Source organism: Rhinopithecus bieti, unplaced genomic scaffold (assembly GCF_001698545.2).
Source record: "Rhinopithecus bieti isolate Rb0 unplaced genomic scaffold, ASM169854v2 scaffold_763, whole genome shotgun sequence".
Taxonomy (NCBI): domain Eukaryota; kingdom Metazoa; phylum Chordata; class Mammalia; order Primates; family Cercopithecidae; genus Rhinopithecus; species Rhinopithecus bieti.
The window spans coordinates 2,083,420-2,106,949 of record NW_016803270.1 but is presented as its reverse complement, the minus strand read 5'-3'; the positions used below and the strand labels follow the sequence as shown (position 1 = coordinate 2,106,949).

The 23,530-nt window shown below is 38.8% G+C and overlaps 1 protein-coding gene and 1 pseudogene across 1 annotated transcript in view; one reads left to right on the top strand and one right to left on the bottom strand.

The window, feature by feature from the left end:
* The window catches only part of LOC108529416 (coiled-coil domain-containing protein 7-like), a 216,486-nt gene that overhangs the window by 107,976 nt on the left and 84,980 nt on the right, over window positions 1-23,530 (top strand). The window contains exon 10 of the mRNA XM_017871734.1: window positions 9,944-10,051. Coding sequence (XP_017727223.1) covers window positions 9,944-10,051 — 108 coding nt within the window. The remainder of the gene's footprint in view (window positions 1-9,943; window positions 10,052-23,530) is intronic.
* On the bottom strand, window positions 4,157-4,802 carry LOC108529413 (mitochondrial import receptor subunit TOM22 homolog pseudogene; annotated as a pseudogene).

The window sequence follows — 23,530 nt, the reverse complement described above, 5'->3', positions numbered from 1 at the left end:
GTATGATGTTGGCTGTGGGTTTGTCATATATGGCCTTTATTATTTTGAGGTATGTTTCTTCTATACCTAGTTGATTGAAGATTTTTATCCTGAAGAAACGCTGAACTTTATCAAATGCCATTTTTGTGTATTGTTGAGATTATCAAAAGGGTTTTGTTTTTAATTCTGTTTATGTGTTGAATCACATTTATTTATTTTCATATATTGAACTGTCCTTGAATCCCTGGAATAAACCCCACTTAATCATGGTATATTATATTTTTGATGTGCTATTGGATTTGCTAGCATTTTGTTGAAGATTTTTTCAACTATAATCAGCAGGGATTTGGGTCTGTAGTTTTTTGTGTGTCCTTGTTCAGCTTTGGTATTAGGGTGGCTTCACAGAATGAATTATAGAGGATTCTCTCTTTTTTGTAATTTTTGGAATGGTTTCAACAGGGTTGGTACCAGTTCCTCTTTGCACATTTGGTAGAATTTGGCTGTCAATCCATCTAGTTCTGTGCTTTTTTTTTAATTGGGAGATTTTTTATTACTAGTTCAATCTTACTACTCCTTATTGGTCTGTTCAGGATTTCTGTTTCTTCCTGGTTCAGTCATGGAAGGTTGTATGTTTCCAGAAATGTATCCATTTCCTCTAAGTTTTTCTCTTTGTGAGTGTATAGTTATTCATGTACTCTGATAATCTTTTTAAATTTCTGTGGTATCAGTTCTTATGTCTCCTTTTTCATATCTGATTATGTTTACTTGGATTTTTTTTTCTTGGTTAATCTAGATAGTGATATATCAATTTTTAAAACTCTTCTCAGGGAACCAAGTTTTCATTTTGTTGATCCATTGTATTATTATTATTATTTCTTTTTAAAATTATACTTTAAGTTCTGGGATACATGTGCAGAATGTGCAGGTTTGTTACACAGGTATACATGTGCCATGGTGGTTTGCTGCACCCATCAACCCATCATCTACATTAGGTATTTCCCTAATGCTTTCCCTCCTTGAGCCCCCCAGCCCTCAACAGGTCCCAGTGTGTGATGTTCCCCTCCCTGTGTCCATGTTTTCTCATTGTTCAACTCCCACTTATGATGAGAACATGCAGTGTTTGGTTTTCTGCTCCTGTGTTAGTTTGCTGAGAATGATGGTTTCCAGTTTCATCCATGTCCCTGCAAAGGACATGAATTCATCCTTTTTATGACTGCATAGTATTCCATGGTATATATGTGCCACATTTTCTTTTATCCAGTCTATCATTGATGGGCATTTGGGTTTGTTCCTAGTCTTTGCTATTGTGAACAGTGCTGCAGTAAACATACATGTGCATGTGTCTTTACAGTAGAATGATTTATAATCCTTTGGCTATGTACCCAGTAATGGGATTGCTGGATCAAATGGTATTTCTGGTTCTAGATCCTTGAGGAATCACCACCCTGTCTTCCACACTGGTTGAACTAATTTACATTGTATTATTTTTAAGTCTCAATTCATTTAGTTCTGCTCTTATCTTTGTTATTTCTTTCCTTCTGCTAGTTTTGGGTTTGGTTTGTTCTTGTGTTTCTAGATCTTTCAGGAGCAAAGTTGGGTTGTTAACTTGTGGTATTTTTATTTGATGTAGGCATTTAACATTAAAAACTTCTGTCTTAGCACTGTTTTTGCTTAGTTTTGCAGGATACAAAATTCTTGGCTGACAGTTATTCTGTTTAAGGAGGTTGAAGAGTGTTCCCCAATCCAATATGACTAATATGGTTACTGCTGAGAAATCTGCTCTTAGTCTGATAGTTTTTTTCTTTTCAGGTTACCTGATGCTTTTGTCTTACTGCTTTTAGAATTCTTTCTAACTGCCCATTGAAGTTGCCACATTCCAGGGTGCTGTTGGGGCATGTCTGCAAGGTGATATGACCTGTCCTCAAATTTTCCAGCAGTGGATACCAGCACCAGCTTTAATGGGGATGGCAGGAGAGTGACATAGACTCTGTGAAAGTTCTTGGTTATTGGTAGCCTCAGTGTGTTGGTTTTTTTGAACACCAGTTAAGAGTAGTAATGAACTGGTCCCACAGACAGACTAAGGACCTCCTGGTAGCAGAGTGGTGTAGGCGGTAGTGATAGCTGAGATCATGCAGCTATTTTCTCCTTCCTGGGTGCAGTGCTATTCTACCAGGAGATACTGTAGTGCATTGTGTTGGTTGGCCTCCAGCCAGATGACGGCGCTTCCAACTGTGGGAGTAGCAGTGGGATTTCTGCTTGCCTTATGTTGTCCAGGGTGAGGTACTCTGGTTTCATAGGGCAATGGGCAGGGCCATGTAGGTTTCAAGAGATTCTATCCTTTGTGTTAAGCCACGATAGGTGACAGGGCAAAGCCAGGTGGAAACTGGGTCTGCTGGGTTTGTACTCTGAGTCTCCCTGTGCAGGGCAAGCAGCAACCCCAGTGGGTGTTGAGGGATGGGAGTGGGTCTCAGGCCACTGGGTTGTATGTACCATAGGGGAGCATTGCTGCCTCTGCTATGCAGAAGAGTTTGTGCAGGGAGTGGGGAGTAGCAGGCAGTGGTAAGCCCCACATATTTGTGGTAAGCTCCCATTCATTTGGTGAGGCAGATCCACTCCCCCAGTGTTCCACTGGCAGCAGAAAGCTGAGTTCCAGTCAGTCTATAATCAGAACTCACAGCTACTGGGAGTCATAAGCTTTCCCCAGGGAAATCGCAACCGTGGCTTTTAGGCCACACTCCTCCCTGTTCACTGCAAAGCCAGACACCCAGCTCCTGCATCCACAGCTGCTACACTCAGGACTCCTGTACTCAAAGTCTGCTTTTCACTCTCCCCAACCATGGCCCTAGCCAAGAGAGTTTGTCTTATATCGTGAAACTCTGTTGGGAGCTTCTTTCAACCTGTGACCAACACCTGAACTTTATGGCTGTACTCTGCAGGGTCCCCTGTTAAGATCAATAAGGAATGGCTGCCCTTGGTCTGCACTGGAATCTTGGAATGCATGCAAGGATCTTCCCACTGCTGCTCCTACTTTTATATTCCATTACCCTCCCCAAGTCAGTTCCTGCACTGGGTGAGATTAGGGCCTTCCCTGGTGATGTGGACTTTGAGGATCCCTGGTGAGGGTGTGTATGCCAGAGGCAAACTTCCCACCTCTTACATTCTGGGGACTTGGAGCCCTTCACCTGACTCACAGTGTGGGCTGCAGCCTTTTGTTTCCTTCAAAGTGTCCATAGATTCCTTTGGTTTTCCTGTTCAGGTTCGGCATCACTTCTTGAAAAAAAAGTTCACAGTGTCAATCTCATTATCCCATCTTCTCCTGATCTCCAGGGTTTCTGCTGAGAAATCAACTGAAAGTTGTATTAAGACTTCATTAATTTTGATATGTTTCTTTTCTCTTGCTACTTTTAATATTCTGTCCTTAACTTGTTAATTGGATTATGATGTGGCTTGATGATGACATTTTGGCTTGAATTTGACTGGTGACCTGAGCTTCCTACACCTGGATGCTGTTTTCTGTCTCCATGTTTGGGATAATTTCAGTCATTATTTCCTTAAATATGATTGCTAGGCCTTTTTCTCTCTTCTGTCATTTAGCAACTCCTATTATGCTGAGCTTAGCTTATTTGATGTTGTCTCATAGTTCTGATAGGCCTTCTTCATTGTTTTTTATTCACTTTTCTTTTTGCTCCTCTAATTGTATAATTTCATATGTTCTGTCTTTGAGTTCACTGATTTTTTTTCCTGTTTAAGTCTGCCGTTAAACTTTCTTTAAATTTTTTTTTTTCAGTTGGAATCATTTTTAATATTTAAATATAAAAAGTGAGCACTGACTTCTGTTTTTTTAAACACACACACAGGTCTAACAACCAAACTGTGCAGGGGAAATGAATTCCTGATCTGTCTTCCAGTACCCATTCTGTGGCTGAAGCTGCAGCCAGCCTCCCTCCTCTCATATATAGTGGCCACTTTACACTACAGGTGTAATACATTTTGTCTTTCACATTGCGTGCATGTCCCTCCCCAACAGCTCCATTCTTTAAAAAAAAAAAATTAAAAAATATAAAAGGCAGTCGTTAACGGTCAGGGGCACATCCCTCCCACTGGCATCGGTTCCTGCCCACAAGGGGAAAGTGACATCTTCCAGTTAGGAGCAATTTGGTGAAAGGAGTGGGGTGGCCAGAGCAGGAATCTGCATGGCTGCACTCTGGTATCAGAGTGAAGACAGAAGTAAGGATAATGTGGAGGGCACAGTTGCAAGTTGAGTCTTTTCATGAGACAATGTGGGGAGAATTCTCCCCACCAGGTTTCGATAGATCAATGTGCCAAAGTTAAAAAAAAAAAATCCAAATAATCAGCATTTCAAACACTTGAATTTCAAACTTATCCCACCGAGACAGCTCAAACAGCAGTAACAACCTAGATCTTTCCAGGAAGTGAGGGTAGAGCCCCTAGCATTCCTCCTGAGAGCGCTGTATTAGGCCCTAGAGGTATCTGCCGCTGCTGCAGTTGCTGCTGTTGCTCCATTTACAACTTCTCAGTCTCAAAGACAATGGGAAGAACCAGGATCATAAAGGAAGTGGTCCCAATCCACAAGGCTGCCCTGGAAAACCTGTACATTTTTTGAGCTACAAAGAAGGAAAGATCAAAAGTGGCTCCGGCCGCGGACTAGACCCTCTCCGGAAAACATCTCCGTCAGGCCCCATAGTCTCTCCGACAGGGTCTCATCTAGCTCCTCATCGACATCCTCCTCCAGCTCCTCCTCAGGCTTCTCCGCGTCGCCTTTCAGGTTCCCCGGCACCGGCAGCAGCAACGGCGGCAGCCATGACTGTAGGGGCCCTTTCTTTGAATTTTTTAGTTCAATTTACATATTCTTTATTTTGAGAGTTTCTCTTTGGTCTTAAAAAATTGTTTCTATTTCTTGGTTAAATTTCTAATTTTGTTCCTGAATTGTTTTCCAAGTTTCATTTAGTTTTCTATCTGTATTTTTTTGTAATTCCTTTAACTTTTAAAATAAGATTATTCTGAATTATTTGTCAATCATTTTATAGATCTTCAGTTTTTCTGAATCTATTACTGAAGGTTTTTTGCTCTTTTTTGGTGGTGTCATATTTTCCTGAGTTTTACAAGTCTTGCATTTTTATGTTGATGTCTGCACATTGAGCTTTTGCAGGTGTTTTTGACAGTGTTAGGCCTTTACTGCTAAATATTAGAATTTAATCACTGGTCTGCTCTTGCTTCTCAGTCTGGGGAAGACTTATAGTGAGAACTGGAAATTAAATGGTGCACTGGAAATAAATCACTGCCCTGTTGTTTTCCAGTCTGTGGAAGACTTATAGTGAGCCCTGTAACTTCAATACTGCTCCAGAACTATGTTGCTGCCCTGCCATTGTTCTTCAGTTATAAAAAGTATTAATAGAAATAGTTTGTATTTTTAAGTGAGCACCAGAACTTAAATGCCAAACATGTAGATGTTTCCAGGTCAGGAGAAGGCTTCACATGAATATGTGGACTTTGTGGGAAATCCAGCCAGGAATTTGGTCCTTCCTGTGTATTGTGCCTTCTTCAGGACTGTGGGCCATCCACTTTACTCAATGTGATATTTTCACTGATTGGAGCACAGAACACCTACAAAAATTCACATGCCAGTCAATGCAATTAGAACCTTCCCTTTTTGACCACAGTTCATCCCAGGTGGTTCAGTCTTCCCAGCAATTTAAATGTTCCATGAGACAGGACTGGAGTGAGCTTCCTGTGAAGATTCTATAACCAGCTGGGAGATTGAACCTTCACCTCCAATTTCCTCCTCCCACCCTGGGAACCATGTGTCTAGGGAAATTCTGTGAGTGGCGTTAGCCCTGCCTGCAGGAGGGGGTGACACCCTTTAAAGTGATTATTCATTGATTATTCATCTTACCAGTATCAGGTTTTCTTGATTCTGTGTGTCCTGGAAGTTTCTCCACTTCTCCCTTGAATTTTGGTGAATTCAGGGTGGTATTCTTGTCTTTGAATAAATAATTTCTAGTTGTATTTTTTTTCTAGGGAAAGCGATGCTGGGAGATCTTCTATTCTGCCATCTTGCTTACATCACTCTGTGATTTTCCTGGTTATTTATCTTTTAGGTTTCTTTGTGATTGTTGCAGTTTCTGTGCTTGCTTCTCATGCTGGTTGGATTATTATTAATTTTTGAATGGGACATTCTAAATAGTAAAGTGGTTAGTGGAATGTATATGTGTGGTAGATTGACAGAGGATGAGATTTTGTGGGAAAATTGGTAGATTCTGTCCAGGTTTGGTGTCATATTATTAAATCTTTTTTTTGTTGTTGTTAAAGAAGCTATTGCAACTCACATATGTGTCTTTTGTCTGTTGCAGTTTGGCACTATCTTCCTCCCTCTATTTTTAGCCGTTTTTACTGTCAGCGTCCCTAACTTCTATTAGGAATCTCTGTTTCAAGCAATAGAAATGGTCCATCAGTGTGGTTTCTTCTTCAACTCTTCTTTCTTAGCACCCTAAATATGGTTACCACTATAAAGGCATATTAGGCATGCCTTTCAGTGATGACACTTTGGAGGAAAACCTGTATACTGTTATAGGTTCAAGACAGCATGACTATTATCTCTTAGTATTCTCCAAAGCCTTGTGCCAGATTTCATGACAGTACTTTTAGTATCAGGGGGCTATGGAAATTTTCTTACTTTTTTTCTTTTGTTTCTGGGGTTTTATAGGAAAATGAGGGCAAAGGGGAGCTTTATTGTGTCATCTTCTTAAGGATTTAAAATAGAAAATAATCAGAGATTTTGCAAGATTACTGTATGACTTTCTGACTTTGAGTACTTTGGCGATTACTAAGAACACAGTTTAAATACCTATAGTAACTATCTGTTTTTAGAAAAAAACCATAATGCTCTAGATCTCCAAAGTGATTTGGTGAGGAATGAACATATATACTATGTAATCCAAAATTGCTTTTCCATTGTCCTAGATCAGAGAGAGATACATTGATGGGTAAATGATCATATTTTCCAAGGAAATATACCAGTGATTGGCCCTTAAATTGCACCCATATATTAGAATTAATCCTTTTCTAAAGACAGATAATTTTCTTGTAGTACTAGCTGAAGATTTGTCCTTCAAACATGAATATAGAAGTCTTAAACTACCTGCAAATATTTTGAAATTTTGAAAATTATTGTAAATATCTAGATTTCTAGCTTCTTTGGGGAATTTAGAACACCTGAGAATATCTGTCATGCATTTGTAGTGGTAAGAATAATGGTTTTTTTTTTTTTTAAATAAAACAGGTACTCTCCATTTCACCTTGCTCTTTATGCCATCCCTGTCATCACCAGGCTCATTACACTCATATTACATACTCAGTCTCAGTAGACATTGGAGTTTATTAGTTGGAGAACAGATTTCAGAAACTAAAAGAATCAATTCATTCCAGGCTTTTATATTTAATAACTATGTGGACTTCCACAATATGCGTAATATCAATAAGTTCTATTTCCCTCATCTGTTAAATGGAGATAAAATACTTATTTTCTTCAATTATTATAATGATTAAATGAGATAATACTTCAAAAGTACTTAGTATATCGCTTCTCGGCCTTTTGGCTAAGATCAAGTGAAAAGTACTTAGTATAAAAGATGGCACATAGTAGCTATTTCGTATGAATTTGAAATTATTTAACATATTTGTATTCAATTGAATAATTAGCATGTTAAATTGCAAAGTAAATAAGGTTAGATGATTAGATGATTGGGAGGTAAAATATCTCTAATTAGTACTATGTACTATACTTCTGCCTCAAACAAAATGTTAGGGTTTTTGTTGTTTTTTACTGTATGTGCTTTTTTTACTTTTTCAGCTTCTATCTTAGAAGCAGCTGGTACACATGCAGATTTGTTACAAAAGTGTATTGTGTGATGCTGAAGTCTGGGGTATGACTGAACGCGTCACCCAGATAGCATAATACCCAAGAGATCATTTTACCCCTACTTCCTCCCCCTTTTAGTATTCCACAGTGTCTATGGTTCCCATCTTTATGTCCATGTGTACCCAATGTTTGTCTCCTACATATAAGGGAAGAGATGCAGTATTTGGTTTTCTGTTTCTGCATTAGCTCCCTCAGGATAATGGCCTCCAGCTGCATCCATGTTGCAGCTGGAGACATGATTTTGTTCTTTTGTATGGCTATATATTATTCCATGGTATATATGTACCACATTTTCTATATCCAGTTCACCATTGATGAGCACCTACTGTTGATTCTGTGTCTTTGCTATTATGAATGGCACTGTGGTGAACACATGGATGCATGTGTCCATTTGGTAGAACAATTTATTTTCCTTTGGGTATATAGCCAGGAATGGATTGCTGAGTCAAATGGTATTTCAACTCTTGGTTCTTTGAGAAATTTCCAAACTGCTCTCCAAGTGTTTAGACTAGTTTACATTCCCACCAACAGTGTGTATGTGTCCCCTTTTCTCCACAGACTTGCCATCTGTTTTTATTTTTTATTTTTTAATAATAGCCATTCTGGGCCAGGTGTGGTGGCTCATACCTGTAATCCCAGCACTTTGGGAGGCCAAGGTGGGTGGATCACTTGAGGTCAGGAGTTCAAAACCAGCCAGGCCAACATGGTGAAACCCTGTCTCTACTAAACACACACACACACACACACACACACACACACACACACACAAATTAGACAGGTATGGTGGCGTGTGCCTGTAATCCCAGCTACTCCAGAGGCTGAGACAGGAGAATCACTTGAACCTGGAGGTGGAGGTTGCAGTGAGCCAAGATCGTGCCACTGCACTCCAGCCTGGGTGACAGAGTGAGACTCCGCCTCAAAATAATAAAAATAGTCATTCTGACTGGTGTGAGATGGTATCTCATTGTGGTTTTAAATTGCATTTCTCTGATGATTAGTGGTGTGGAGCATTTTTTCATATGTTTCTTGGCCACTCATATGTCTTCTTTTGAGACGTTTCTGTTTATGTCCTTTGCCCCACTTTATGATGGAGTTATTTGTTTTTTGCTTGTTGGTTTAAGTTCCTTATAGATTCTAGACCTTTGTTAGATGCATAGTTCATGAATATTTTTCTTTTATTCTGTAGGTTGTCTGCTCTGTTGATAGTTCCTTTGGCTGTGCAAAAGATTTTTAGTTTAACTAGATCCCATTTGTCAATTTTCTTTTGTTGCAATGGCTTTTGAAGACATAGCCATACATTCTTTGCCAAGGCTGATATTGAGAAGGGTATTTACTAGGTTTTCTTCTAGGATTGCTATAGTTTGAAGTCTTACATTTAAATCTTTAATCCTTCTTGATCAAATTTTGTATATGGTAAAAAGCAGGGATCCAATTTCATTCTTCTGCATATGGCTTGCCAGCTATCCCAGCATCATTTATTGAGTAGGGAGTCCCTATTGCTTATTTTTTCTGGGTTTCTCAAAGATCAGATAATTTTAGGTATGTGGCTTTATTTCTGGGTTCTCTACTCTGCTCTGTTGGTCTATGTGTCTGTTTTCATACCAGTACAATGCTGTTTTGATTACTGTAGCCCTGTAAAATAGTTTCAAGTCAGGTAGTATGATGCCTTCAGCTTTGTTCTTTTTGCTTAGGATTGCTTTGGCTATTAGGCTTCTTTTTTTCTTCACATGAATTTTAGAATAGCTTCTCCTAATTCTGTTAAAAATGACATTGGTAGTTTGATAGGACTCCATTGAACCAGTAAATTGCTTTGGGCAGTATGGCCATTTAATGACATTGATTCTCTCAATCCATGATCAGGGACTGTTTTTTCATTTATTTGTGCCATTTCTGATTTCTTTCAGCAGTGTTTTTGCAGTTCTCCTTGTAGAGATCTTTCACCTTCTTGGTTACATGCATTCCTAGGTGCTTCACAAAATGTTAGTTTTTTAAATCAATAACTTTGTCAATCTGTTATTCTTACAGTTACAAATGAAGCAGCCTCAGAACTTCCAAATACAGCAGAAAACCTTCCAGCAGTGTACCCATCAATTAGCGACCTAATAATTCGATTGGATTTAAACAAAGTGGTCGGTAAGTACAGATTTATGTTTGGATACAGTAGAACACAATCTAAGAATTAAAATATTTCAACTGTATAGTTCTGTTAAAAAATAGGAAATTCAAAGAAGGAGTAGTCTTTCTCAACTTAATAAGTTCATTCTACTCAATCTGTCTACATGTCAATTAAGTGTATATTTAAATTACGTGTTTTTACTCCACTAGACAACATTAATTTTGTAATGTTTCATATATTTCCCTTTACCTACTCATGAAGCAAAATACATAGAGACTTTCCACTACTGTGAATTTTCATAACATAAACTAGATGCTATATGAACAGCTCCTTGAGGACATGGTTGTCATTTCTTATACCATCTTTTGTATAACAAGATGGAAAGACAAATGGAACTAGTACCATATAGACAATATGGCTGCCTTGTGATGTGCTTATTATTAAATTGGCAATGTCAAATGGTGAAAAATATCGTCAGAATGGGGAAGAAGCTAGAATATGTGTGAAAGCTAGTGGTAGTGTGGTTAAGTGACTATTTTCTAATAAGATATAACCAAAGTGTTCTCTGGTAGCTTTCAAATCACTCCTTAAAGGCAACAGGCAAACATGAGCAAAATGACAAATTGAAAACATCCAAACTCTCATTCCCTGACAGAAACATTGAAAAAAATTAGAATAATCTATCAGAACCAACTTTGTCAGAGCTCCAGAACATAGTCACAGATTTATAGCATCCAAGAGAATACCTAATTAAGAAAAGTCTATCTTCAAAATGGTAAGAAAGTTTTGTGGAACTGTCAAAGGAGTGCTCCAGCAAAAGCCAATATGAAAATCTCCTGGCAATCATGGCATTACTAGTAGACCTGCCCTATTAAAACTTCTAGGCTGGGCACGGTGGTTCACCCCTGTAATCCAAGCACTCTGGGAGGCTGAGGCAGGTAGATCACGAGGCCAGGAGATCAAGACCATCCTGGCCAAAATGGTGAAACACCATCTCTACTAAAATATAAAAAATTAGCTGGGCGTGGTGACACACGCCTATATTCCCAGCTACTCGGGAGACTGAGGCAGGGGAATCACTTGAACCTAGCAGGAGGAGGTTTCAGTGAGCCGAGATCACGCCACTGCACTCCAGCCTGGTGACAGAGCAAGACACTGTCAAAAAAACAAACAGACAAAAAACCTTCTAAAGGGAATTCTTCAGGTTAAAATGAAAGAATGCTATAGAGTAACTTCAACCACATGAAGAAATAAAGATCTCTGGCAAAGATAAGGCCATTGGCAAATATAAAAGCCATCATTATTTTAATTTTGGCTTGTAACTCTACTCTTTGTATCTATAATACTCAAAAGACAAATACGTAAAAATAATTACAAAATTTATGTTATGGACACACAATATGTAAAGACATGATTTGTGATGTTAATAACAAGGATAAGTTAGAGGGTGCTGCATAAGAGTATACTTTTTGGATGGATTGAAGTTGAGTTGGTATCAATTCAAATTAAATTGTTATAACTTTAAGACATTATATATTATTTGCTTGGTAATCACAAAGAAAATATCTATGGTGCATGTATGAAGAAAAGAGAAAGGAATCAAAACATGTCCCTACAAAAAGTCAACTAAACACAAAAAAGATGGAATTAGAGGAAATGAAGGGCAAAAAGTATAACATACAAAAAATAAGTATCAAAATGGCAGAAATGTCTTTCCTTATCAGTAATTATTTTAAATGTAAATTGACAAAACTCTTCATTCAAAAGGCAGAAATTTGCAGAATGGATTTTTTTTTAAATGATCAACTCTATGCTGCTAACAAAAGATGCATTTTAGATGAACAAAAATGACAAAGCTTTAGCTAGATTGACTATGGAAAAATAATACTCAAATTGTTAAAATCAAAACAGAAAGTGGGAACATTACAACCCATTTTAAAAGAATAAAAAGCATTGTAAGATAACACTGTGAACAACTGTACATGAAAAACTGGATAACCTAGAGGAAATGAACAAATTGATAGAAATACACAATCTACCAGAACTGACTTATGAAGAAATATCTAAATAGACCCACTAATTAAGATGAATACTGAATCCTAATTAAAATTTTCCAACAAAGAAAAATCCAGGACCAGACGACATTATGGGTGAATATTACCAAATATTTGAAGAAGAATTAGAACTAATCCTCAAATTCTTTCAGAAAACTGAAGAGGAGGGAATACTTCCTAACTCATTCTGTGAGGACAGCATTATCCTGATACTAAAGTCACAAATGCTATAAGAAAGCAAATGACAGACCAATATCCCTTATGAATAATGATGCAAAATCCTCAACAAAATATTAGCAAATAAAATTTAGCAGCATATAAAAAATTATACAATGTGAATTTATGAGTTTTACTTCTCAAAAGCAAGGATAATTCAATAGACAAAAGTCAATTAGTGCAATATACCATGTTAGCAGAATTAACAACAAAAAACCCCACTGGATCCTCTCAGTTGATGCAGAGAAAGCATTTGACCAAATTCAATAGACTTTCATGTAAAAACAGTAAACAAGCTAGGAATAGAGCCTTTCCACATCATGATGAAAAGCCAAATACAAAAAATCCACAGCTAACATAATATTCAATGGTGAAAGATTGAAAATGTTTTCCTTAAGATCAGGAGCAATACAAGGACACCTGTTTAAATAACTTCTAGTCAAAATAGTATTCAAAATCTATCTGGACCAGTTAGAATAGAAGATAGGTAGATGATAGATAATAGATAACATCCAAACTGGGAAGGAAGAAATAAAATTATCTGCCAAGAGGTGACATTATCTTATATGAAGAAAACCCTAATGATTCCACAAAACAACTGTTAGATCTAATAAACAAATTTAGCAAAGTTGCAGGATACAAAATGAACACACAAAAATTGGTTACATATCTATGCACTGGTAGTGAGCTATTTAAAAAGAATTAAGAAAACAGTTCCATTTACAATGGCATCAAAAGAACAAAATATTTAGGAATAAATTTAACCAAGAAGGCAAAAGGCAAAAGACTTGTATACTGAAAACTACCATATAATGCTGAAAACAATTAAGAAGATATAAATAAATGGAAAGATATCTCATGTTCATGGATTAGAAGACAACTTTTTTTTTTTTTTTTTGAGATTGAGTCTTGCTCTGTCGCCCAGGCTGTGCAGTGGTGCAATCCTGGCTCACTGCAACCTCCACCTCCCAGGTTCAAGCAATTCTCCTGACTTAGTCTCCCTAGTAGCTGGGATTATGGGCACATGCCACCACACTCAGCTAATTTTTGTATGTTTAGTAGAAATGGGGTTTCACTATGTTGTCCAGACTGGTCTCAAACTCCTGACCTCAAGTGATTTGCCTGCCTCGGCCTCCCAAAGTGCTGGGATTACAGGCATGAGCCACCATGCCCGCCCAGAAGACAATATTATTGAGATGAAAGTAATACCTAAAGTGATCTACACCTTCAATGCAATCTGCAGTTCTTATCAAATTCCCATAACACTTATGAGGTTATTGTTGCAAAATAGAAAACCCTATCTTAAAAATCATAGGAATACAAGGGACCACACATATCCAAAACAATTATGAAAAAGTATAATAAATTTAGAAGTCTCACACTTCCTGATTTCAAAACTTACTATAAAGCTACGGCAATCAAAAGAGGGATATACTGGCATAAAGCAGACATACAGACCAATGGTATGGAATTGAGAGACTGGAATTAAATCCTTGCTATATGGTGAAATAACTTTCAGCAAAGTTGCCAATACTATTTCCTGGGAAAAGGCAGTCTTTTCCAAAACGGTGCTTCCACAAAAAGACAGTCTTTTCCACAAACCAGATATTCACGTCAAAAGAATGAAGTTGAATCCTTACCTTACATTATATATGGAAATTAAAATGGACCAAGTACCTACATATAAGACCTAAAACCATAAAATCTCTGAGAGAAAAACTTCATGACGTTGAAGTTAGCAATTATTTTTTGGGTATGACTCCCAAAGCACAGACAACAAAAGAAAAAAAATAGATAAGTTGGACTTCATCAAAATTAGAAACTTTGTCATCAAAAGACAGTATCAGAGAGTGAAAGCACAGCCCAGAGAGTGGGAGAAAATATTTGCAAATTACATATCTGATAAGGGCTTAATGTCTAGAATACACAAGGAAGTTTTATTAATTAACAAAAAACTCAACTTCATTTAAAAATGGGCAAGTGATTTGAATAGACATTTTTCCAGAGGAGATACACAAATTGCTAATTTGCCCTAAAAGAAGATACTTAGTATCATTAGCCATTAGAGAAATGCAAATGAAAATCACAATAAGATATCACTTCATAGCCATTAGGATGACTCTCATTGTAAAAACAGAAAATAAGGAGTGTTGGCAAGGATGTAGATAAATAGGAATTTTTGTAAATTGTTCATGGGAGTGTAAAACAGTGTCACTGCTGTGGAAAACAGTTTGGTTGTTTATCAAAAAGTTCAACATGGAGTTCTCATATGATCTATTTACTTCAAGGTGTAGACCCAAAAGAATTGAAAACAGGTACTTGTGCACCAGTGTTTGTAACAGCATTAGTCACATTAGCCAAAAGTTGTAAACAACCCAATGTCCATCAGCAAATGAATGCAGAAACAAAATATGGTATATACATACAATGAAATATTATCTCACTTTAAAAATGAATCATGTTCTGAAACATGCTACAAAGTGAATGAACCTTGAAATATTATGGTAATAAGGAAATAAGGCAAATACAAAAGATAAATATTGTATCTTATTGTACCACTTATATGAGGTACCTAGAATAAGTAGACAGAAAGTAGATCAAAGGTTCCCAAGGCCTGGCAATAGAGGCTAATAGGGAGCTAGTGCTTAATGAGTAGAGTTTTAGTTTAGAAAGGTGAAGACTTTCTGAAGATAGATGGTGGTGATTGTTGCACAACAAAGTGATTGTGGTTAATACAATTAATCATACATTTAAAATGGTTAAAATAATAAATTTTATATTATGGGTATTTTACAGAATAAAAATGAGGGTATTCTGATAAAAATACAAAATTACAAAAGAAATTTTATTTTATTTTATTTTTTAAGTTTCCAGGGTACCTGTGCAGGATGTGCAGGTTTGTTACATAGGTAAATTTGTGTTATGGTGGTTTGCTGAACCTATCAACCCATCACCCAGGTATTAAGCCTGGCATGCATTAGCTCTTTTTCCAATGCTCTCCCCCCGACCCCATGGCCCTCTGACAGGCCTCAGTGTGTGTTGTTCCCCTCCCTGTGTCCATGTGTTCTCATTGTTAAGCTCTCACTTATAAGTGGGAATATGCAGTGTTTGGTTGTCTGTTCCTGTGTTAGTTTGGTGAGGATAGTGGCGTCCAGCTTTATCCATGTCCCTACAAAGGACATGATCTCGTTTCTTTTGATGAGCCAAAGTTCTTTTTTTTGAGACGAAGTCTCGCTTTGTCACCAGGCTGGAGTGCAGTGGCGCAATCTTAGCTCACTGCAACCTCCGCCACCCGGGTTCAAGTGATCCTCCTGCCTCACCCTCCTGAGTAGCTGGAACTACAGACATGTGCTAGGTGCCATGACTCATGCCTGTAATCCCAGCACTTTGGGAGGCAAAGGAGGGTGGATCAACCAAGGTCAGGAGTTCGTGACCATCCTGGCCCACATGGCAAAGCCCCATCTCTACCAAAAGTACAAAATTTAGCTGGGCTTGGTGGCATGTGCCTGTGGTCCCAGTTACTCATGAGGCTGAGGCAAGAGGCTTGAACCTGGGAGGCAGAGGTTGCAGTGACCCAGGATTGCGCCACTGCACTCCAGCCTGGGAGATAGGGCAAGACTCTCAAAAAACAAAACAAAACAAAACAAAACAAAACAAAACAAAACAAAAAAGAAAAAAAGAAAAGAAATTTTCAAAATGTATGAAGAACTGTGCAGAATTTATGGATCTACAAAAATTGAACATCTCTACACTGTTTCCATCTCTATCAAATATTGCTGAAAAAACTAGTTTATGAAGGATGTAGATCCTTCTGTGATAGATATATTGAACACTTATAGAACACTTCACTCAATAAATGGAGTATACATGCAAAAATTGACTACATACTAGGCCACACATTAAGTTTCAATGAATACCAAAAAATGATTTCCACAAATCACATTTTCTATGATGCAATAAAACAGAATTAAATAATAAAAAAGATAAAAATTCTTCGGCAAAATTTAAAATCCTATTTATAAGCTGAAGAAAAGATAATGGACACTAGGATATATTTGAGACTAAATTAAAATTAAAACACTACACATAAGCACTTACAAGAGGTCCTTAAATAGGTTTTATAAGGAAATTTAAAGGTTTCATATGATAGAAAATAAAGAAAACTAAAAGTTAGGATTATAAGTTCGTAGCAAGGAGGTAGAAAAGAAGATGATAAAATCTGAAAACTAAAAGTAGAAAAAAGTTTAAAATAAGAAAATTATTTTTTAAAAAGTGGAAGACATAGAAATAATATCAGTGGAATAAAAAGCTGATAGTTTACAAAGACTTATGCACGGAAGTATAAGATATTTAGCAAATAAAGTAGAAGGCATTAATTGGGAGGATTTAGGAAAACTGGCATTTGTAGTAGCATAGTTCTAAATTTTCTTCATCTCTCTTTATGAGTCATAATTTGGTCTCTTACCATAACCCCTTATTTCCCAAAGTTTTTGTTCATTCTTTTTTATTCTTGTCTTTTTATTTTTGTATGAGTTGTTTCAGGGAGCTAGTCTTCAAGCTCTGAGATTCTTTCTTCAGCTTGGTATATAGTGCTGTTAATACTTGTGATTAACAAGACATTAAACTTTCAACTCAGCCTTATTTCTGGGCTCAATGCAAGCCTAGCTAAGTGCTGAAGGGAGACTCTTAGGATAGAACTAACCTGCAAATACTGTGAAAGGTGTTTGGTGTGCGAGGGGAGTTCTTTTAATTTAAAAAGAAATGCTGACATTGAAAGAAATCTCTATAAAAACAGTAACTGAACCTGAGCTCTAAGTAACAGACTTCAGTGGTAACACACAGAATAAAGTTTTTGTAAAAATGATTCGCTAACCTAAACAAATGTCTGACTATAGCTTTCAGCAATCAAAAAGAGCAATACCTGGCGAAGGGAGAAAAGACAATCTCTAGCATCACCCCTTTTAATATCCAAATGAACAACTTTCAATAGAAAAAAAATTACAGGGCATAATAAAAAGAAGTAAGTATGGACAAATCAAAGGAGCAAAATAAATTGAGAGAAACCATTCCTGAGGAAGCTCATACAATGTACTTACTAGACAGACTTTAAAACGACTATATTGGGCCAGGTATGGTGGCTCACACATGTGATCCTAGTACTTTGGGAGGCCAAGGCAGGTGGATCACTTGAGGCCAGGAGTTCAAGACCAGCCTGGCCAACATGGTGAAACTTCATCTCTACTAAAAATACAAAAATTAGCTGGGCGTAGTAATGCACACCTGTAATCCCAGCTATTAGGGAGGCTGAAGCAGGAGAATTGCTTGAACCCAGGGGGCAGAGATTACAGTGAGCCAAGATCATGCCACTGCACTTCAGCCTGGGCAACAGAGTGAGACTCTACCTCAAAAAAATAAAATAAAATAAAATAAAATAAAATACTCACTATATTAAATATCATCAGAGCTAAAGGGAAACATGGACAAAGAACAAAAGGAAATCAGAAAACTTTGTAAAACAGTAGAATAAAGATGATAAAAAATAAACAATATCCTTAGTTCAAAAATATAATAGTTGAAATGAATAATTTATAGATTCAACAGCAGATCTGAGCAGACAAAAAGAAGAATCAGTGAATCTGAACATAGGACAATTGTAATTTTTAGGTCTGAGGAGCAGGAATCAAAACGAAGGAAAGGGAAGGGACCTGTGGGACAACACCAAGTGGATCAGCAACACATTATGTGGGTTTCAGAAGGAGAAAAGAGAAAAGAGCAGAAGGAATTTGTGAAGAAATGATGGGTAAAAAATATCCCAAATGTGATGAAAGACATGCATCTACACATTTAAAACTAACCAGACACCAAGTAGAATAAACTCAGAGATCAACACCAAGACACATTGTAATTCTGTCAAAATGCAAAGACAGCCCTATGGAATGACATCAGCAAGATGGTGGAATAAGATTTCCCAGTGCTTTTGCCGCTATAGAAACATCAGTTTGAACAACTATCTATGTATGAAAATACCTTTACAACAGCTTAAGAAACCAGATGAGAGATTACAGGACTTGAGTGAAACACAGATATAAGAAATATGCATTGAAGAGGGGAGGAAGGACAGTTTTACATAATCTGCATCACTCCCTCCTTAACTTCAGGCAGCACAGTGTGGAGAGAGATACCCTTAATGTGAGGAAAGGAAGGTTAAATGAGCACTGGACTGTTCCTTGGACCCCAATATTCAGCCCACTGGAGTAAAATCCAATGCCAGGCAGGCCCCTACAGCCACAAACTCTAGGCCAGTATCTGCAGACCCAGCCTCCAGGCCCACTCCAATGCCAGGCCAGCTCCTGTGGCTCTAGGCTTCTTCAAGCCAGCTCTGCCAATGCAGTCTCCAGTTTTGTCCCACCACCAGACCAACCCTAGCAGTCCCAGCTCCAGGCTGGCCCCAGAGGCCCCAGGCTTCAGGGTCACCCCTATTCCAGGACAGCACCACAGACTCAAGCTTCAAGCCTGCCCCTGAAAGCCTCCTCTCCAGGATGGCCCTATAGATGAAGCCTTCAGGCCCATTCTGGCACCAGTCCAGCTCCCAGATTCAGCCTCTAGTCTTGTTCTACCACCAGGCAAGCTCTAGTGGTCCCAGCCTTCGGGCCCACCTCAGCATTAGGATGGACTCTGCAGCCCTAGAGTCCAGGCCACCACCTGCAAACCAACACTGCCTCAACACTGAGCTTGCCCCATAGACTCAGTCTTCTGGGCTGCCCCAGCACTAAGCTGGCCCCAGAGCTTCACACCCCAGACTGATCTCAGAGCTGGGTCAGCCTCAGTAGCTCCAGGCCCTAAGCTGGCCCCTGAAGACTCAGGCTTCAGATGTACCTGAGGCTCCAAGCCTGCCCAATTGTCAGGTCAGCCCTAGTAGCCCCAGGTTTCAGACTGCCACCAGCACTATACCAGCCTCTGTGGACCTATTCTCCAGACAGTAGCAATCAACTAAGCTTTATTCCTGAGTTCAGACCCAAGGCCATCAAATCCAGCCTCAGATTCCAGGCCTGTTTATGTGTATCCAACCTCTAGGCCTGCCTCAGTACCAGGCCAGTCTGTAGATACTGGTTCAGGCCTGCCCAGTGTCAGGTAATTTTCTGTGGTCCCAGGCTTGCTTCTGCAAACTCAGATTCAAGGTCCAAGTTTGCTTCAGATTTAGCCACTGTCAGGCTGGCTTTCACAACTCCAGGTTTTAGGCCAGCACCCATGGACCCAGTCTCTAGCTCTACCCCAGTGCCAGGTCAGCACTGAAAAACCCCAGCACCAATCCATCTCCATGGATCAAAGTTCCAGGCTCATCCAAGCACCTAGCTGTCCCTACAGACTCAGGCTAAAGGCCCACCCCTGTACCAAGTCATTCTTCATGGACCCAGACATCAGACCAGTTCCCACAAATACAAGATTCAGACCTGCCCTGTGGGCCCAGTCAATAGGTCCACTCCAGTGGACCCTAGCTACAGACCTGATTTTGTGAATACAGCTTCCAGAACCATAGTTGACCCCAGTGCAAAGTCAGCCAATGTGGACCCAGGCTCTAGGCCCAACCTGGCAGACTCAGGCACCAGACCCACCTGCCTTCTCATCCAGGCACCAGGCCAGCCTGCCTGAGAACTCCAGCAGCAAGACTACTCAGGAACCAAGCCAGATGACCAGCCCATAGTCTCTGGTTGAGCTGAATGGTGAAGGGCTTTTTCTGCCAAGGCCAGTTTGTAAAGACTGGAATAAGTGCCTGCTTCTTTAAATGTGAAAATACCAATGCATGGGCACACAAATTATGAACAATCAGGAAACATAACATCACCAAAGGAACAAAATAAAGCACTAGTAATTGACCCTACATAAATGGAGGTTTATAAACTGTCTGACAGAAAGTTCAAAATAATCTTAAGGAAATTCGGTGAACTACAAGAGAAACCAGATAGACAACTAAGAAAAAATCAAGAAAATAAGCAAAATGAATTCAATAAAGAGATAGAAATCATACAAAAGAACCAGACAAATTCTAGAACTAAAACACTCAACGATTGAACTGAAAATTTCCATATTGCATTTCAATAGCAGACTAGATCAGGCAAAAGGAATAATCGGTAAGTTTGAACACAGATTATTTGAAATTACCCAGAGAAAAAAAGAAAAGAAAAAAGTAAAAAAGAACCCTACAAGAATTATGGGACACTGCTATAGTTTGAATACGTCCACCCAAAAGCATGCATTGGAAACTTAATTCCCAATGCAGCAGTGTTCAGAGGTGGAGCCTTAATGTGTGGTGATTAGGCTGTGAAGGCAGAGTGAATAGATTGATGCTATTATCACAGAGGAATAGGTTTGTTATCTTAGGAGTGGGTTATTATAAAAGGGGAAGTTTGATTCCATCTATCTTTCTTTTGCCCCCTTTGTGCTTCCAAAATACACTAGTGAGACAAGAATAGAATAGGCATTGCCGTCCCAAAATGACAAAATAGGCAAGATAAAAGGAGATAACTGGCTCCACGTAAGTCCAAAGTACAACAAGGAGAGCAAAGTTAAATCTTAAAGCTAGAGAATAAATTTTTTGACTTCATGTTCCACCCTCTGAGCACACTTGGCTGGTGATTGGGCCCTCAAATTCTCAGGCAGTCCCACCTCTATGCCTTTGCTGGCCTCAGCCCAGACAACAACACTGATGGGTTGGAGTCTTATGCCTGCAGCTTTCCCAGACTGGCATTACACCTTAGTGGTCCACAGTTTTGAAGTCTCCTGGCCAGCCCCACTCTCAAGGCTCCACTATGCCTAGTGGTAACTCTGACTCCACTGTCCACTCGGCATTGTTCTAATGGGGGCTGTCTGTGGTCGCTCAACCCTGTGACATGTTTCTGTCTGGGACCCCAGACTGTCCATGACAGTCTCTGAAATCTAAGTGGAGGAAGACATGCCCCTACACTCTTGCATTCTGCATGCCTGCAGAATTAACACCACATAAACACCACCAAGGCTGACTGCTTGTGTCCTCTGGAGTGCTAGCCCAGACTGTACCTGGGGCCATTGGCACCACAGCTGGAGCAGCCATTCCTGGGTCCTGGCTGCTGCACTAAGCCTTGCAGAACATGGGCTCTATTGTGTTCCACCCTTCCAAGGTCCAGAGTCACTACTCTGGGGTACCTCCTCTCCCAGTGCTCAAGTTGCCACTATAGTCTGTTGTCTCTAGAAGCCAAATTGCAGCTGTGCCCTTCTCCCTAGGACCTGAGCCTTTGGAATGCATTTTTTCTCCAGAACTGTGTCAGTGCTTCATTCTGATTCACAGGGTCAGAGTGACAGCCATATTCCTGTCCCTGAGTCAAGCTACTGAAGAGTGCCTCAAAGTCAGAGTCCTCAGTTTTGTGGGAGATTTGCATCCACCTGTTCCTCAGAGAGTGAACCTGATCCCACATACTGGATACTTCAGTAGTTTTGCAAGACACTAAGCACAGGACCCCAATCTTATAGCCACTTCAATCAACTGTGCCCTGGAACATAATGCTACTGAGGCTGCCTGCAGGTCATATCAGACCCAACACCAAGAGGGATTTCTCAGCTAAGTTTCATTACTATGGGGAAAATGAGAGCAGGAGGTACTCCTGAAGCCCTTTTCACTGAGAACCCTAACAGCTACACAGCTACTATCACTGTCATAAATTTCTGCAACCTAGGCCACTGAGACACCCACAGTCATCACTGACATGGATCCCAGGTAAGGAAGCTGCACGGAGATGACACCACTGTGCCTACCTGGAACCAGAGCCAACACACTCTACCAAAAACACTACCCTTGGGTCCGTCTGCAGGTGAGTCTTTTCTAAAATAAAAAGCCACTCTATCAGTTTGGAAAGGTGACTGCTTTAACAGTGTGCAGACCTCAACACAGGTACTTAAGAATCATAAAAAAGCAAGAAAAGACACCACCAAAGGAACACAGTAACTGACACCAAAGAAACAGAAATTTCCTGAAAAGGAATTCAAAATAATGATTTTAAGGTAACTCACTAAGATATAAGAAAATACAAATAGACAATTCACTGAAAGCAAGAAAATAATTCATCATCTGAATGATAAAGTCAATAAAGACATAGATAAAATAATAAAGATATTATTTTTAAAAGGAAATAAACAGAAATCTTGGAACTGAACTCAGTGAATGAGATAAAAACTGCAACTGAGAACTTCGACAGCAGACTAGATGAAGCAGAAGAAAAAAATCTGTGACCTTTCAGATAGGTGTTTTGAAATAACTCTATCAGAGAAGAAAAAAAGAATGAAAAAGAATGAAGAACACAAAAGGACTTATGAGACATCAATAGATTAGCAAACATTGACATTGCAGGTATTAAAGAAGGAAACAAAGTGGAGAAAGGGATGGAAAGCTTATTTAGTGAATTAATTGATGAAAATTATTTCAAGTCTTAAGGGAGACATGGATGTCTAGATCCATGAAGCTGAAAGTTCTCAAACAGATTCAGTCCAAAAAAGTCATTTTCAAGGCAGATTATAATCAAACTGTCAAAGTCAAAAGACTTTTTAAAACAGCAGGAGAAATGCATCAAGTGACATCGAGGAAATTTCCATCAGATTTCTTCGTAGAAATCTTGCGGGCCAGCAGAGAATCGAATGATATGTTCAAAGTGCTAAAAGAAACAAAAAAAGTTAGTCAAGAATACTATACCCATCAAAGCTGTTCTAAGAAATAAAGGAAAAATAATCTTTTTACAAACAAAACTTGAGGGAATGTACTACCACTTTATTTACCTTACAAGAAATGCTCAAGGGATTTCTTCAAGTGGAAATAAAAGAACAATAAATAATATCATGAATACATATGGAAGTATAAACTCATCATGGGTAGAGATAAACAAAAAAATCCAGAATACTGTAGTGGTGGTATGTAGGTCATACATATCTCTAGAATAAAGGTTAAAAGTCAAAATTGTCAGAAATAACTAAAGCTACAATAAGTTACATAATTCAAAAAGATGTAAATTGTGACATCAAAATCATAAATGGGGGAAGATACAAATCTACAGTTTAGATATGTAACAAAAATAAAGTTGTTATCAGCTTAAATTACTTGCTTAAAACCTGGATGTTGGCTGGGCATGGTGGCTGATGCCTGTAATCCTAGCACTTTGGGAAGCTGAGGTGGGCAGATCACCTGAGGTCAGAAGTTCAAGACCA